Source organism: Cordyceps fumosorosea (genome assembly GCF_001636725.1).
Source record: "Cordyceps fumosorosea ARSEF 2679 chromosome Unknown scaffold_5, whole genome shotgun sequence".
NCBI lineage: Eukaryota > Fungi > Ascomycota > Sordariomycetes > Hypocreales > Cordycipitaceae > Cordyceps > Cordyceps fumosorosea.
Genome location: NW_017387305.1, coordinates 728,492 through 744,946, shown reverse-complemented (window position 1 = coordinate 744,946; position 16,455 = coordinate 728,492). Strand labels below are relative to the sequence as shown.

At 53.2% G+C, this 16,455-nt stretch overlaps 6 protein-coding genes across 6 annotated transcripts; 4 read left to right on the top strand and 2 right to left on the bottom strand.

The window, feature by feature from the left end:
- Positions 1-77: 77 nt before the first annotated feature.
- ISF_02941 (Transcription factor) lies at positions 78-2,341 on the top strand (the record flags this gene model as incomplete). The annotated part of the gene is made up of 3 exons (XM_018846547.1): positions 78-175; positions 276-1,427; positions 1,486-2,341. The coding sequence occupies 3 exons, from the start codon at positions 78-80 to the stop codon at positions 2,339-2,341; spliced, it is 2,106 nt and encodes a 701-aa protein (XP_018706275.1).
- Positions 2,342-4,656: 2,315 nt separating this feature from the next.
- ISF_02940 (FF domain protein) lies at positions 4,657-6,099 on the bottom strand (the record flags this gene model as incomplete). The annotated part of the gene is made up of 1 exon (XM_018846546.1): positions 4,657-6,099. The coding sequence occupies one exon, from the start codon at positions 6,097-6,099 to the stop codon at positions 4,657-4,659; it is 1,443 nt and encodes a 480-aa protein (XP_018706274.1).
- A 904-nt stretch (positions 6,100-7,003) lies between these two features.
- ISF_02939 (Argininosuccinate lyase) lies at positions 7,004-7,305 on the top strand (the record flags this gene model as incomplete). The annotated part of the gene is made up of 2 exons (XM_018846545.1): positions 7,004-7,054; positions 7,108-7,305. The coding sequence occupies 2 exons, from the start codon at positions 7,004-7,006 to the stop codon at positions 7,303-7,305; spliced, it is 249 nt and encodes an 82-aa protein (XP_018706273.1).
- Positions 7,306-9,296: 1,991 nt separating this feature from the next.
- Positions 9,297-9,986, top strand: ISF_02938 (PAP2 domain protein; the record flags this gene model as incomplete). Its single annotated transcript, XM_018846544.1, has 1 exon — positions 9,297-9,986. The coding sequence occupies one exon, from the start codon at positions 9,297-9,299 to the stop codon at positions 9,984-9,986; it is 690 nt and encodes a 229-aa protein (XP_018706272.1).
- Positions 9,987-10,093: 107 nt separating this feature from the next.
- Positions 10,094-11,039, bottom strand: ISF_02937 (proteasome component Y13; the record flags this gene model as incomplete). Its single annotated transcript, XM_018846543.1, has 4 exons — positions 10,094-10,221; positions 10,277-10,695; positions 10,765-10,949; positions 11,016-11,039. The coding sequence occupies 4 exons, from the start codon at positions 11,037-11,039 to the stop codon at positions 10,094-10,096; spliced, it is 756 nt and encodes a 251-aa protein (XP_018706271.1).
- Positions 11,040-12,063: 1,024 nt separating this feature from the next.
- On the top strand, positions 12,064-14,729 carry ISF_02936 (hypothetical protein; the record flags this gene model as incomplete). Its single annotated transcript, XM_018846542.1, has 3 exons — positions 12,064-12,070; positions 12,208-12,806; positions 12,861-14,729. 3 exons carry the CDS (start codon positions 12,064-12,066, stop codon positions 14,727-14,729), a joined length of 2,475 nt encoding a protein of 824 aa, XP_018706270.1.
- Positions 14,730-16,455: the final 1,726 nt, after the last annotated feature.

The window sequence follows — 16,455 nt, the reverse complement described above, 5'->3', positions numbered from 1 at the left end:
ACTTCTACTGTCTTGTCCCTGAAAAACGACAGCTCGAGTCTCTGTCTTCGCTCCTACATTCTATCTGCCTCTCATCTATGCAGATCGACGGTGAGCGACGGCCCTCTCAGAGGCTACCCGTCAACCCTCGCCGACACAAAGTAGCTCCAGAGCAGCGCAAACGCGTTGCCAAGGCGTAAGTAACTTTGCCCTCAATTGACACCCAAGGCCATATTTTCTACCTTCAACCTTCGGCTTTCTAACACATTCGCCTTACCCATCTACAGATGCAATAGCTGCAATGTCCGCCGCATTAAGTGCTCTGGCGAAAAGCCCTGCGCATCATGTGCCTCGGCCAATCGCGAGTGCATATACCCTGCGCCAGTTGAAAAAGTGTCCGTCTCCAAGACAGAGCTTGAAGACCTCAAGAAAAAGGTCGAGCTTTACGAAAAGGCTCTGCAAGATGCCCTCCCAGACCCCACCAAACGACACGAGCTCCTGCAACACGCCGCTGGCAGCCCTCCTTCGGCCATCTCGCCAATACACAGTCCATTCTCCACCAACAACCACTTTGCCCCGAGCGTCTCCGGCCAGAGCACCGTTATCAAGTCCGAGCCTATAGACGACGACCACACGACCGGCCGACTCCTGCATGACGCCGATGGCACCGCCCGTTTCCACGGCGAGACCAGCGGCGCCACCTTCCTGGACCATCTCAAGGAGCTCATTGGTGCCGTGCTGCCGCTTGCACATCATCAACAGCCCGCTCCCCATGATGGAAGCGCATTCTTGTCCACCCTCGGCAAGTGCCACACAGATGAATCTCGGCCATTCGATGAAAAGGACGTGAACCCGCTACTGCTCCCACCGCCAGAATCAATGGTCTCTATGCTTTCCGAAGTGAGATACGTTGTCCAAGATGGCAACGGCTCATGGCCTAGCGGCGGCATTTACTGGTTTGGCGACCTCAGCCAGCCACCTCAACCGCCGCTCATCCCACAGAACCAGGCCTCGTTCGACCTCGACGCATATCGATTATTAGCATTCCCGCATGCTGCCTTTGCCGTCGCCGCGTATAGTACCGGTCCCTGGCCGCCAGTCAGGGAGTCAGAAGACATCAAATTCAGCGACTCATTCTTTGCGAGAGCCTCGATGCTGCTACGGAACCCCCTCGATATCGGCCGCTGTTCCATTCAGGATGTCTCGGCCTTTGCACTCATGGCGTATCACCTTGTCGAGGTCTGCAAACGCGACTCTGCCTACATGCACATCGCCGCCGCATCTCACCTATGCATCATGCTTGGAGCTCATCGTGGATGGGTAGACGAGAGAGGCAAGCGCATTTTCTGGACAGTCTACATCCTGGATAGATGGCTCAGCTGCCTAATGGGCCGCCCGCCCGTCATTGCCGACGACGCTATACGCATTCCTCTTCCCTCCGATGCTGCGTAAGTTTTGCCCATACCTTATTTTTCATCTAGAAATGAACTAATCTGACTTCTATAGCGGCATGCCACCCGCAGCCGGGTTACGCGCCCACGTCGAGCTTTCACGCATCTCCGGTTACGTCGTTTGCAACACCTATAGAATAGCGCCTTGGGATTCTATCAACGGCTCCGGCGACTCATCACAGAGCCCCGGAAAGGTTATGTGGATGTTGGAGCAGTGGAAAAGCACTCTGCCCTTACGCCTCCAGCTTTCACCGGACGGCTTAAGCAACGATCCAGCCTGCGCCATGCTTCACATGCGTTATAATCAACTCATCATTGTCGCTACACGACCGCTTTTCTTCGTCGCAGTCAAGAAGTCCGTTGCAGAGCGCCTTATGTCCCAAGGCAGCTCAAAGGAGTATACCCTGCAACTCGCCCATCTCAGGCTGTGCATTGAAGCCGCGCGAAACAACATCAAGCTTGCCCGCCATTTCATGACGATCAACCGCCACCCGAAGCCGCTCCATGCCATGCTGCACTATTGTTTCAGCGCAGCAGTGTGTTTGATCCTGGAAAGCCTAGTTTACCCGCAGCAAACCGCGTCTCTGGAACAGAATGCCAGCAGGAGCGCGGACATTCAATTCACACTCGAAATCCTGCAGGGCTGCGAGCCTCTCAACAGCGATCCGACCGATAAATCATTGACCGAAGCGCTGCACGACCTGCAGATGCTGGTGGCGAGGCTGACGACACCGGTCCACGTCGATCCGCAGATTGGCAACATCCACCTGCAGGCACTGGGACTGACAAACAGCTTTTCGCAGCCGCCGCCGCCGCCACCGATGCCGATTGAATCAGAACCTGCGCTGTACAATGAGCTTGTCAACTGGATGGACGATGACTGGTTCATGTATGAGACGTACATGGACTAGGAAGCAGATTCACGAACGGAGACGCATTAGACGACGACTCGGGATAAGACACGCTTTTCTTCTGTTTTTTCTTTATTGACTGCGGCATACTCATATTTTCCATTTCATACAAACTTCAACAAGGCGCTGCAAAAAAGGCATGGGCCAGCAGTACATACATGTGTGGGCGAGACGAAGAGCCAACACCAAGTCTGAGCGCGATATATCATCTCCGACCACACATTTATTTCCATTTTATCTACTGTTTTCATTTTTGTTCAGTTGATTCCCCTTGCCGACACGACAACATATATACTGGTTGTGCGGAGAGCAATTTCGTGTGTTAAACATTATTTGCAGGTCGGTTATGTCATTAGTCTTATACAGTAGTACTATGGTGAGCAAACAAGCAGTCGGTGGAAGTAGCTGCAGTACAAAAATAGGCGCTTTGACGACTTCTATATTAGTCAATATATTTTTATGCAACTACGTTATCAATGAGCAAAGTGAGTGGCAACGGCAGTCTGGGCGACTGTGGCGAAGTTTTGACCGAAACTCGCGTACAAGACTCAAGTACAAAGAGTATGTGTAGGTAGGTGTCCCGCAGCGACACAAAGTGGCCGGGTGATGTATTTATTGTTCAGTGTTATCCACGCCTCTTGGTTCATTTTAGTAAGGACAAAGCTTTTACAAGGAAAACTTTAATGATATGAAAGCTTCTAACACGCAGCTACTATGTAGGCTGCCGCCTTTGTTGGCGTCCTTTTTGGTGCTCTTCTACCGGGCTTTGCTATCCTGAGTCCACAGCAGTACATATATCCACACATCAGACGGATCCCGCACACCAACGGCGTCTGGAAAGAGGCAGTCAAGAAAGTACGTGACCCGCTGGCGCGCAGCGGGCATCACCAAGACGGAGGAGAGAGTCAAGCCCGAGGTCAGCCCACACCACGGTACCTTTCGGAATCAGAGTCGGACTCTGAAGACAGTGTGCGGGAGACCATGCCCCCGCCCAAGCAGGACCCCGAGATCGTGCCTTTCGAATGCCGGGTTTTATTACATAAGGTTCTAGAAGGCATTTACTAGAGGTAGGTAGATGAAGAGTAGAAATAAATGAGGTAGGCAAAAAAATAGATAGTAGGAAACTAAAAAGACCAACAAGGATAGAAAGATAGAATGGATAGAAAAGATAAGAAGAACCAGAAATATAGAAGGGACATAAAAGACAGAAAAGATAAGAAAGATAGAAAGGAGGAGAGTTTTCTCCAAAGAGAAAAGAAAACTAAATTTCCAGCGCGAGGCACGACTATTAAAAGCGACATCCGTACACCTTAGCCATTTGCTTCCCGAACATTGACTTTTTCTTACTCTATAGCTCAGAGTATCTCGTCATATAAAGGAACCTATTTCCCGACTATCCTCGCCTGTCAGCAGGCTTTTTCGCCTTCCATGTCAAGGTCGAGTGCGAGCAAATCTGCAAGTAATACAAACGCGCGCATCGACTGCCCTCGACCGCCCTCGACGCCGAGGCCGGATCGCGACCTATCAAGATGGATGAACAATTTGTACTTTACTGGTCGCCTTCCAAATCACCCGTGTCCTGCTCCTTCCCGTGGCTCGAAAGCATCTGTCTTGGCCTGCTTGGCGTCAGCACCACCACGGCGTTCGCATGTTTCCAACACAGAGACATTGTCGCAGGGTATCCGGTTCCGAACGCCTACGCCTTGATCATGACGCTTCTGATCCCGTTTCTCGTCTATGCAGACGCTAAGCCCGAAGCCCTGTTACCTCTGGGAATGCTGCTCCGTCCGCTCACTCGGCGATGCAGCGGCCGAGTCGTTTGGGTCCTCATGTTTCCCCGTGTCTGGCTCTACATGGCTCTGTTCAAGTGGCATGTCTTTGAGCTTTTCAATCATCCTGAACGATTGGTCTCCACATGCTTCAAAATTTCGTCCTCTGTCTTCATATTATAAAGCGCTGATGTGAGGTATGTCTCGCTCAAGGAAGCGTCGTCCATAGAGCCAGGCCAACGGCGTCAGCAGGAGAATACATTATTCAAGCCCAAGCCCACTTCCTTCTCAGCTATTTCGAGGTTGCTCATGCCTTCCTTACAATAGAAAGATTTTGGGTCAAGAGAAATGCTGCGTCGCGACCCTAACAGCCAGTTTCTATCGCCAGCCAGCCACTACTTCCAAAATGTTTCCGCGGGTATTACACGCATATTTATATGTAGAAATCTTTTTAGGCCAAATAAAATATATTTTACTAGCATGCATGGATATCTTCTTCCAGTTCCGTACCATATTTGACCTCCTTCTCGTCCCCCCGCCGCCATCCTACGTACTCTGCGGCGCCGGTGGTGGTGGCAGGCTTTGAACAAGCGCCTCGATGAGAGGGTCTCTCACACTCGGCGGTAGAGAAATATACCGCACGTCGGCGAGGACGGCGCTTGGGAGTGCGTCGTTCCCGACGGACGCGCTGTTAAGCTGCGCGACGGGCTGCGCGCGGAGCAGCGCCGTGAGATCCGCCCTCAGCGTCGCCGGCGGCATCTTCAGACGATTTATGTGCTCGCGGTACAGCTTCTCCCTATCCTTGTCCGGTAACGCCGCGTCGCGCATCGCCTCGTCTTTGCGGTATTTGCGCTTGAACTCGGGCCAATACAGCTTCGGCGTGGCCTTGTCCTGCAGTAGTGCGAGGTAGGCGACGCGCGGGTCGCGCTTCGCCTGCTGGGCGCGCTGGGCCTTGTGCTCGGCAATGCGTGCGCGCGACCACCGGTCGTGGCACTCCTTGCGCGCCTTGGTCGTCGCCAGTGCCGTGTAGCGTGGGTCGTCGACCATCTTGCCGTCCTCGAGCAGCTTCTCCCACGAGCTGTACGGGCTGACGCGAAGGTCGTCGAGGAGGTCGGCGAAGAGTAGCTCGGACTCCTCCTGCGAAAACGCGAGGCCCTCGGCGCCGTCGGGCAAATCCTGCGGGTTGCTTCCGTCATCGTACTCGCCTGGTTCGAGCCCGTATTCTTCGCCCATCATTTGTAGCTGCATCGCGATGTCGTCTTCCGTGAATTCGAGAGGGCCGGCATCCTGCTCCAGCTCTTCTTCTCGTTCTTCTGGATCGTCGTTGTCGGTATCGCCAGTCCGTAGTCGTTTATTAGGGTGTGTTTCGACGTCGTTCTCTCCGTCGCCCTCGTCATCCGTCACTTCGACTTCCTCGTATTCCGACCCGTCGCCAGCATCGTCGCCCTGACCTTCAGCCGTGTCTTGATCCCCAGTAGCCTTCTGCTGTATGCGCTTCTTGTCCATTTCCAGGATGGCTGGCATCAGCTTCTCGGGTATGCGCCAGTAGCTCGCGTTCTTGGCTGAATTGTAGACGAAGCGTCGCGAGTACTTGGTGTACACGAGGATCCATGGCTCGTGACCTGGGATAGGGACCTTTCTCCGAGGTTTATCTATGGGCTGTGGGCGAGGCCGTGTTGCGCCTTTGCCATGATCCTGACGCTGATGCTGCTGTTGTTGCGGCCCGCGGTTGTGCTGGGCAAGAAAGGCGTTGGCAACCTTGGGGTCTGCCAGCGACGGCATTCCAGCATACGGGAGATAGGACTGTGGCTGTTGGGGTGTCGGTTCGGGGGTGGGAGGGGCGCCGGGCCGCTTGTATGTCGACTCTCTCGTCTCGGCGTTGTAGTAATATGTATGTCCGGTCGGCGCCGTGTGTTCTGTCCAGTCGGGCGGCAGTGGCGCGTTGCTTGCTGCGGCTGCCGCCGACGGCACGTAGGTCGATTTGAGCATCGCAATCAAATTAAGAATGCAGTTCTTGCCAGAAAAATGCGCCCATTCGTTAGCGGCCCCGTTGGGGAATCAGGGGAATCAAGGTTGTGTCTGGAGAAGAAAGCTGATGAAGATTGGAGACGGCAGAACAAAAGTGAATTCGTTCCCTTCTAAATTCGGGTCTGTGTCAGGCCCTGAGCAAAGCGCCACACTACCAGGCTAGGTCCCTGTTATGCGATTCACCGATGGGCAACTCCACAAGCATGTTACTCAAGACGGAATGACCCCCTGATTTTTTTACCAAGTAGTCCAATTGGTGCTGTACTTCAAGTTAAGCAAAGTAACTGTAATAATATAGCTTTAGGGAAAGGAAAATGGCTGTGTCTAGGTATTTTTCACACTATCTGTTCTTTTGTTCCAATGGAAGGCTGTAGCGCTGACAAAAAATACATGCAGGCCGGTCCACCATGTCGGCCTCATAAACTGTTCTGTGACTGTCCTGATTTCTCAATAAATTGACCTTACAACCCCCGCCCTTACCTCGAGCGCCAATTGATACGATTGAGCGTCATATGCTCCATTGGTCCCATCCACTCGATTGATTTCATCGGCCTTTCCCAACGAACGCAACGAACGCCATCAACATGGTCGAGAAAAAGGCGGACGCCCCGGCAGCTGGCATGCTCTGGTGAGGCAGATTTACAGGTTCGAATGTCTTGGAAAATAAGCTTCGGCTGCATAATACTGACTTCACGACGCGTAGGAGCGATTGATCCTCTCATGCACAAGTACAATGCCTTCATCCTATACGACAAGGCTCTTTACAAAGAAGATATCCTTAGATCGATTGCTTTTACTAGAGCTAACTTAAAGTATAATCAGTGAAGACAAGTTTAAAGCGATTAAGCGTGGTTTGCTCTAAGTGATGGAAGAATGGAAGCAGGGAACTTATGTCATGATGCTGAACGACGAAGATGTAAGACCCCGCTCAGTACGACTTAATTTTCTAGGGCTAATATCATCGATCAGATTCACACGGTAAATGAACGTCGTCTAGGAGAGATCATCGGCAAGGACACCGCGGGCAAGCTGCACACTAGTCGCAGCCGCAACGAGCAAGTTGTCTGTGACATGCGCATATGGCTGCTTGATCGGATCAAGAAGATAGCCTCCCAACTTGTTGCGTTCCGCAAGGTCATCGTCGCAGGCGCCGGGTCCGAAATGTAAGCTCAGCATCCTCCCTGGCCACAAGCAGCTCCCTCGTGGCTAACAAACGAAGCGACTACCTCATGCCTGGTTACACTCACAGCCAGCGTGCCCAGCCAGTCAGATGGGGACATTGGCTAATGGCACACGCCTCTGCCTTCAAGCAGGATCTCGAGCGACTGCGCCAGGTTTACGAAAGGGTCAATCTTAGTCCACTTGGTTGCGGTGCTTTGGCTGGAAATCCATTCCAAATCGATCGAAACGCCATGGCTGAGGAGCTTGGCTGCAGCGGGATCACTTTGAACTCGATGCACAGTTCCGCTAATCGCGATTATATCATTGAGTTCCTCACTTGAAATTCAATCTTCTTATGGAACGAGTGAATTTGGATTTGCGCGGCTCGCCGATTCTTATTCAACAGGCTCCTCAGCGATTCCCAACGTAAGTCTTCTAGGCTTCTCATAACCTATTAGCATAGGTGAAGTGTCAACGGCGCTAACAAGACCTTCAATTTGAAGAAGAAGAATAGCGACTCGCTTGAGCCTTTGCGCGGCAAGTCAGACCGTGCCTTTGTTCAAATGGCCGGCCTCATGATGGTGAGTTTTCATTTTGATATCTTAGCCAGCTGCCTGGCTTGGGTGGTGCTCAAGAACGTATTGAGAATAGCAACTAACTATCACCTTTGAAGACTATGAAAGGTCTGCCATATTGCTATGCCAAAGACTCTCAGGAGAGCTGGGAACCCATGTTGGATTCTGTTCAGTCTGTGGACATGACGATGCTTGCCACTGATGTCGTAGAGTGGCCAGTGAGGAAAAGCATCCCCTTCAGGGAGGCTCACCACATCTCTAGACGCATCGTTGCCCTGTCTGAGAAGACGGGGGTTTCGACCAGCTGACGCTGGAGCAACTTTAAGCTATTGACTCTCGACTTACAGTAGATGTTGCAGCGGTATTTAAATATAAATTGAGTGTTAAGACGAAATCGGCTCTGGGCGGTACCAGTCGATCAGCCGTGCTGGGGCCAGATCCAAGAACTCCGTGCTATTTTGGATTAGAGGTATGATGTCCCCGTGTAGGATGTGAGCGGAGCAAGGGGATTTGGGACGGACAGCACAAATTACGCTTCATTTTCGTGGGAAGAGATATGCTCCAAGAAGCCTAAAGGAAAAGACATGACAAGATAGCAGATAGGAAACTTGCGGATATCCGCAGACGATTGGCAGTGCTTCGGCACATGCAACCTTCGGACTTGGATGCATACGCATTGCATACGCATTGCATACAAATCACTTTTTTACCAAATTTGTCCTGGATTTTTTTTATTATATTTATCAATAACTTCACGTTTTTATCAAGTTCTTGACGACTTTTTACTGCTGGCAGAGGTCCGTCTGTCTGTGGGGTAGGTTGGTGCGCCACGACATTTGTGACAGAACACCTGAATCAGCGCCCCTACCTAACCTTTGTCCTGACACGTCTTCCTTGCTCCCAAACACGACACGGAAGCCCAGCGTTCAGCGACATTCTACGAGTTGATATGGCGTAGAGGGAGTAATCAGCTCGAAACGCACCATACTAGCCCCGATATAGCCAAAAGGATGCCTTTACGCGGCACGTCCAGCCCCGTCCGGATTCCGTCGACGCCGTTTGCGCGGCTCTGGCTGGTAAGCGAAACCGTTGCCATTCGCCGCGTCATGGCCGGCAGACAATTAACGAAAGCAACCCGCAGACATCTCACGCGCCTGAATATGTTGGATCCCTTCTGCTGCTTGCCGGCTGGATATGCGTAAGCCGCTCTCCTTCCGACCTCTCCAAGAGCACGCGACACTAAACGCCTGCCCTAGCTGGTCCTCTTCGTGACGCCGTTTCATCGCATGTTCAGCGTCGACGACTTGCGCATCTCATTTCCACACGCAGAGCATGAGCGTGTGCCTGTTGGTAAGACAAAAAAAAAACACCGCCTCCCCCTTGTTCATCTACGGTCTTCCCCCCTAACGTGGCCTGCAAGTCATGAACTTTGTGTACGCCTTCTTCATCCCGCTCGCCGTGCTCATCGTCTACAACCTGATCGCGCGGTCGCCGGCCGCCAAGCACGAAGTCACCTACCTCTCCTTCTTCATCGCCGTCGCACTGACGCTGTTCCTGACGGACGTCATCAAGAACGCCGTGGGCCGGCCACGGCCTGACCTCCTGGATCGGTGCCGCCCCAAGCCGGGAACCAAGGCCCACACGCTTGTCACCGTCGATGTGTGCACCGCTGCTGACGGACACAAGCTGCAGGACGGTTGGCGATCGTTCCCTTCTGGCCATTCGTCCTTTTCCTTTGCCGGCCTCGGCTTCGTGAGCCTGTACTTTGCCGGCCAGTTTCAGATATTCAGGACCGCCACGGGCGGCCGCGACCTCAGCCGTGCCCTCTTCTGCCTGGCGCCGCTTGTAGGGGCGGCCCTTATTGCTATTTCTAGATGCGAGGATTACCGCCACGATGTCTACGACGTCTGCGTCGGGTCGGCACTAGGCTTTACTGTCGCGTACTGGAGCTACCGCAGGCATTGGCCTCCGCTGACCAGTCCTCTATGCTCGCAGCCATATCCGCCGCCTGGCACTGATAATCAAACTTGGCAACGAATACGTGATGAAGAGGCTGGGTCCGAGGACGCGGGCTTTGAAATGGGCCAACTGAGGGGCAATGGCAGGAACTGATCATCACGTCTCAGAGCATGTAGAGACATTTGTGTAATGTTTGTTGTACATAGTTAAGAGAGGAATGCCTTCCTCATATCTATCAACCCGATCCCTTGCATGTGCATTTATTTCTCCTCGGCCTCCTCGTTCTTGGACAGATCGTGCTTCTTTAGCAACGCAGTGATTTCGTCTGCGCTCCATAATCTGTGGTACACCTTGCCCTCCTCGGTCTTGCCTACTGTAGCAAACTCGACTAGCGACATGTTAGCACAAAAGACAAACCCGCGGATAGTTCTGGGAATACTCACTCTTTTCGCTGCTCAGCTTTGTGGAGTCCATGGTCTTGCTCAGGACCTTGACGGCCATGGCGCAAGCCTCGTCGAGCGTGCAGTCTTCCTTATAATCCTGCTTCAGCAGGCTCTGTGCACTGGCATTGTTGGCGCCGGCGCTGGTGGCCTTCCATCCACCGTAGTTTCCTGAAGGGTTGCTGAGGTACAGCTGGAATTCTCTGCGGGGGTCCCAACCAGCGTAGATGAAGGAGACGCCAAAAGGTCGGAGACCACCGTGTTGGGTGTAGCCCTGCTTGAGATCGCAAAGTCGGCGGACGAGCTGTTCGCAGGGAATGTCTTCATTGTAAGTAAGGAGATATCGCTGGGCGGCTTGGCGGGCGTAGTTGATGAGGATGTTGGCATCGGCCGTCATGCCAGCGACGGCGCAGATCATGTTACTAGAAACGAGGAGTTAGCAAAAGGGGAAAGTTTGCGGGGAACACGGCGTAGGTTTCCCAGAAACGTACTCGTTGAGGACGTAAAGCTTCTCGGCAGAGGTATCCTGTTCAAGGAGCTTGGATGTGACCTTGCGCTCGGCAGCGAGAACGATGCCGTCCTTTGCGAGAATACCGATGGCGGTACCGGCATGCGAGATAGCCTCGAGCGCATATTCAACCTGGTAGAGTCGGCCCTCGGGCGAGAAAATGGTTGTCTAAGGAGCGCTGGTTAGATCGGGGGAATCTTTTGATGCAGCTGTTGCAGCGGAGGAGCGACATACTCTCGAATCGTAGCGACGAGACATGATGAAGGCGTCGCGAGCGCACAGAGGCTACAAACGAGGATGTCTAGGTTTGAATTTGGGAAATGGCAATGCGATCCAATGTCGCGGGTGGTGGTGACGGTCTTTTGTTGCAGAGGGCCAATCGGTGAGGTCTCGAAGCTCAGGATGATGGGACGGGATGCTGGTTCCAAGCTCCAGGCACGGTTGCCGCGTAGCTCGTTGTGAGGGCAGCTGCTGGCTGGTTGACGGACTAGTTAGCTTGGGGCATCATTCAAGCTAGCCGGCGTTTTGCCAGTGTTAGTCAGCGTTCCCTACTAAGTAGGTATGTAGCTGGCTGGTGGGCACTTGGCTGGGTGGTACTGGCGGCTGGTAGTTGACAGGACACAAACAAAGGTGTCGCCCAAACTATTGCCTGATCCGTTAGGCAGCTAGCTCGTACCAGCGGCGCCAGGCTTCTCCTCGCGTCACTTTGGCTTTTCCACCACCCAAAGTTGACGTATCTTGCCCCTTGCTTTTTGAATCCCCCCCCCTCTACCAAGCAGCTTTTCTTCCCCTCGCCACCTTCAACACCGCCACTCCATGCTCCTAGAGCTTTTCCAGCTCTTTAGCATCATTTTCTATCTATTCCACCCTACTTCTTCTTTTTAATCTCCCCTTTTCTTTTCCTTCTTCATCTTTTCCTTCCATTCCTGTCGAGAGGTGACGTCTAATAGCTCAGACACGGCCGGGCAAACCCACAGCGGAAAAATCAAAAGGGGACGGACCACGGACCACTCCAAATAGTTGCGCGCGCACGTCACATACGCGACCTTGGCGATCACTACGCCAGGCTACGCGATCTATCTCCGCTACCTACTACAAACTCCATTATAGATACGGACTGTTGCACCTCGTGGCGCGGGGAAACTTTCGCGTTTAGTTCTGCTTAAAGCTCTGCCTACTCCGTAAACTGCCCCAGTCCCGTTGGACCAGCCACCTAAACAGTAGAAGTCATCGCGGGCGAGCGTCCTGCGACTGCATCCCGCGCTGCGTTGGCTAAGTAGCCATGTCTGGTAAGCTATAAACCATTCCATCACCCAAACACTTTGCGCAACGTTCGCGCGCTGCGATCACACGCGGCGTTGGTGTGTCGCGCGACACCATGCACTCGGTGCAATTCTTCGAGCTCATGCTAACTCTTGCCTCGCAGGCGAACCCGAACCAAGGCGCTCAGTGCGCGCGACAAAGGGCCAGCACACAAAGTCCTTTGACGAACTCGAGCAGCCCATTGTCCCGAAACGACGCCAAACAAAGAAGTCGAGGAAGGCACAGGACGAGGCAGAGCAGTCCCAAGAGCCCGAGGAGATCATCCGGTGCGTCTGCGGCGCTACAGAGCAGGACGAGGACTCAGGCGAGGCCTGGATCTCGTGTGAGACATGCTACGCCTGGCAGCATAATGTTTGCGTTGGTGTGAGCTCATACGAAGATGAGATCCCAGAGTACTACTGGTGCGAGCAGTGCCGCCCACAGGACCACAAAGAGCTACTGGACGGCATTGCCAAGGGAGAGGAGCCATGGATTGCTCGGCGCAAGGCTCACGAGGAAGAGGTGGCAAGTAGAAAGAGGAGGGGCGGCAGGAAACCCAAAGCTAAGCGTACAAGTGATCCCAAAGACGAGGTTGAAAAAGATGGCCGTGGGAAGGCCAAGGCGTCGCCAGCCCCGGACGCTTCAGCGAAAGACAGACGGGAGTCTGGTGGTCGGCCAGGCAAACGAAAGTCGCGAGACGACTCTCAGGACGGCGACTCCAAGGTATGTAATTCAACAACATCGCTTCGCCTGAACTAGCTGCTAACTTCGCTACAGAACTCCAAGTTGCGACGCGTTTCCGCAAATGACTCAAATGCCAGCGGCGTCCAATATACGCCACCTGTTGATCTTGCCACATCTATATCCGACTTGCCAACCGCCAGGGCGGGCCCCGCAAAGGCCCTTAGGAAGTCAATCTTGCACGTACTGTCATCAATGGAGAAGAATAATTCCCTGAAAGTTCCCAAAGATAGCACGGCGGATAGCATGGCGGAGACATATGCCCTCCAGATCGAGCGAGCTGTCTTTGACACTCACCCAGCCACCAAGGGCCAAAAGGAGTACACTCAGCAGATAAAGTCGCTGTCGTTCAACCTGAAGAACAACCCGGAACTAGTTGATGGGTTAGTTCACAAGGCCCATTCTCCGGCTGGGCTGGCCGTCATGACTTCGGAACAGCTTGCGTCTGCAGAAATGCAAAAACAAACCGCAGAAATGAAGGCGCGGGCAGAGAAGCAGTCTATCCTGTATACCGGAGATACGGGCCCGCGCGTTCGCAGGACGCACAAAGGCGAGGAAGTTGTCGAGGACGATAGTATGCCGAATACGAGCGAGCTCCCGATACCTCGTGGAGGTGGCGCTCGACGCGGTGCCAACACCGACGCCAGCCAAACAATAAAGCGCGAGTCGATGAGCACTGACTACGACATGGCCCAATCACCCAAGCAACACGAAGATCAGCGCTCTCCCAGCCAGTCCAAGTTTGACATCTCAGAAGTCTTTTCTCAAGTCAAGTCACCGACTCAAGCACACCGTCGCCGGCCATCCGCGCCAGTCCTCAACACGTCCGGCCCCGGTTTCGACCCGGACGTCGACCGGATGCTAGAAGACGAGAATGACTCGCCCCCTTATTCGCCTACTGAAGACTCAGCCGACCCTGACATTGTCTGGAGAGGGTCCCTGGCCATGAGTTCGATTGCTGACTTCCACGCGACCGGAAAACACGTTGGCGGCGCCAACTTTGCCAACTTGGGACACTGGTCCAAGCTCATTCCAAAGCGCATGGCAGTAGCTGGCCGAATTACGGAGCAGAGTGCCATTGAATATCTATGCAGTCTTCGTTATAGCAGCCTGACAGATATTGTGGTCGTCGGGTTGGCTCCCACCTCTCCAGAAGCGCAGCCTGAATACAACGCGTTGGTGGACTACTTTGTCAGCAAGAAGCGATACGGCGTTGTCGGAAACAAGGTCGCAGGTAATGTTCGCGATACATATCTCGTGCCTGTTCCTCCTGGGGAGAATAACCATCCAGAGTTCATGTTGAACCTTGTGGATAACTTTATTCCCAAGACACGAACCGAACCCATGCTACTGGCAGTCTTTGTGTACCGAAACGATCCTTCCGAGACTATCCAGCCAAAGAATGAATCTGCAGCCTCTCCCTTGACGCCTGCAGTAGCCACCGCGCTGAACACTGCGGTCCCTGCGCAGCGAAGCAACTCTATACCCGGCCCTGCATTCTCCCCCGCCACGCCGCAAGGTAGCTTTGCCGGCTCTCCGTCCAACGGAAACACACCAGGACACTTCGCAACACCGATTCCGTCGCATCTTGCGCAAGGGCACATGCCGCCGGCACCAACGCCGCCGAACGCCTCGAACCTGACCAGCCCCCCGCCACCATTTGCTCAAATGACAGAGGCCCAAAAGGTCCAAGCACAGCAGGCCGGCCAGCACGTTGCCCAAGAGGTCTTGGGCGCCTTTGTCAAGGTCCCTACCGTTCAGTTCCTCCTTCCTCAAGCGCACCAGATGTCTCGCCGCGAGTGGGAGATTATCAAGTTCATCTACGAGCGGGAGCCCAAAGCGCAAGAAGATCTCCAATACCTGAGCGTGCAGTTGGAGAAGCACGGAGGGCCAAAGAATCCGTAAGTGATGGGGTCAAAGCTCACCATGCCTAGCTGTTTATTTAATGTGGTGGATTGTGTGTTAATATAGAGTTTGCTCCTGATATTGTGGTCATGGGGAAAGGGCTGTCTGGTATAGCGGCGACACTTATGAATGATAATGGTTATCCCTTTGACTGTGCGAAGACTTCGCAATTGTAACTCACTCATAGGGGCATTGACTAATCAAAAGCGCATAATAATTTAGGTACTTGATTTTTCGTTTCCCTAGTCTGTGAATGTGCGTCTTACATCCAAACCTACGTGACTGCCAGAGTTGCCTCGCAGTGAATTTGACGAAGCCGGGGGTCTCCGTCGCAGTTCCTAAAGCGAAATATGTTCCCGAGCCGGCGAATGAATGAGTGCATCCGCGCGTGGCGCCAGCGGCACAAAGGACAGAAAGCTTGGCCGTCTTATTACCGTAACCGCACGATCCTCACGATCAAGACTTTCTACTGAATTGACTCGCCATGGATGCATCTTGCTCCAGGCTAGTGATTTCGTGTCGTTCCTTTCATTTTCAGCTCTGATTGGGGGCAGGAACAACCCGAGCCGCAAGGCAAAGTCTTGACCTAAACCGAGCCAGCCGGCGACACTACGTATTAGGTACTCTTTGTTAGCCAGCTTTGCAGGTCTAGCGAAGAATCAGCAATCCTCAGCCTCTTTGCACAGTTAATCCATCGACGGGGAGATGGTTGGCTAGTTGGTTGAGGGCGGTGGGGGAGCAGTTGCAACGGAAGGTGCTTCCGGTTCCTTCAACACCTCAGCGCACCATTTACATCTCCCTTGGCAGTGATAGCCGCGGTTGGGCACTTATACGCATGTCTTAGCTGCGGATTGCCCACTGAATAGGATGTTTGAGACTGGCAAAATGTCGAGGTTTTGAAGCAGGCAGGATGCTGCGCTCTCGGCGCTCGGGAAGCATCCGCCGAAACCCGAGATTGGCACCATGTCTCCGGCAGGCAGTCATCCCCCCCCCCCAGTTTGTCCCTAAATATTACCGTATCATATTCTGAATTCCCAAGTATGCGTGACTACAATGTCCCAAGGACCTCAGCAAGGCTGGCGATGGAGGGCGGTTTTGCTACAGAAAAGCTTCTGGGCTATGTAGTAGGAACTGCGAACCGCCCCTAAACGCGGCTGCCAACCGTTTATTAGCCCCCGCCTAGCTACATTGCACGGGTGCATGCGTGGGTGTGGAGGGTTTCTTGTGATATTGGATAGTTTGCTGCCATTCTTGTGGCCGGGGAGCGTTATACATCGTTCTATCATGTCCCCAGCCAACCGGCTTAAGCCGGCTGAGAAAGACACTTGGTATTCCATCAACCCACGCGACAAGGGTGACGCCGATGCAACTCTGCAGGTTGTCCAAGAGTGAACTTGCCTGAGAGAACATGGCTGGATCCTGTATTGTTTGTGTACTTGTAAACTCAGAGCGAGTGGGAGCTATTAATACGACTATAATAGACAGACAAACACCATCACTCCTAACCACTATATATACTGAACTTAAACTCCACGCTCACTACTCTGCTCGGCTCTAACTGAGAAACAATTCGGTGGCCCCGGACGAGGCTGGAGTTATTCAATATTCTATCACTTTGCATGCAACCGTGGAAGCAAACAAACAAGGAATGTTAGCTTAATGCATGTAGACTGCAGGTGACAAGTATCCTCGCCGAGTCTGACGAAGGAGGTCTGGGACTGGATTT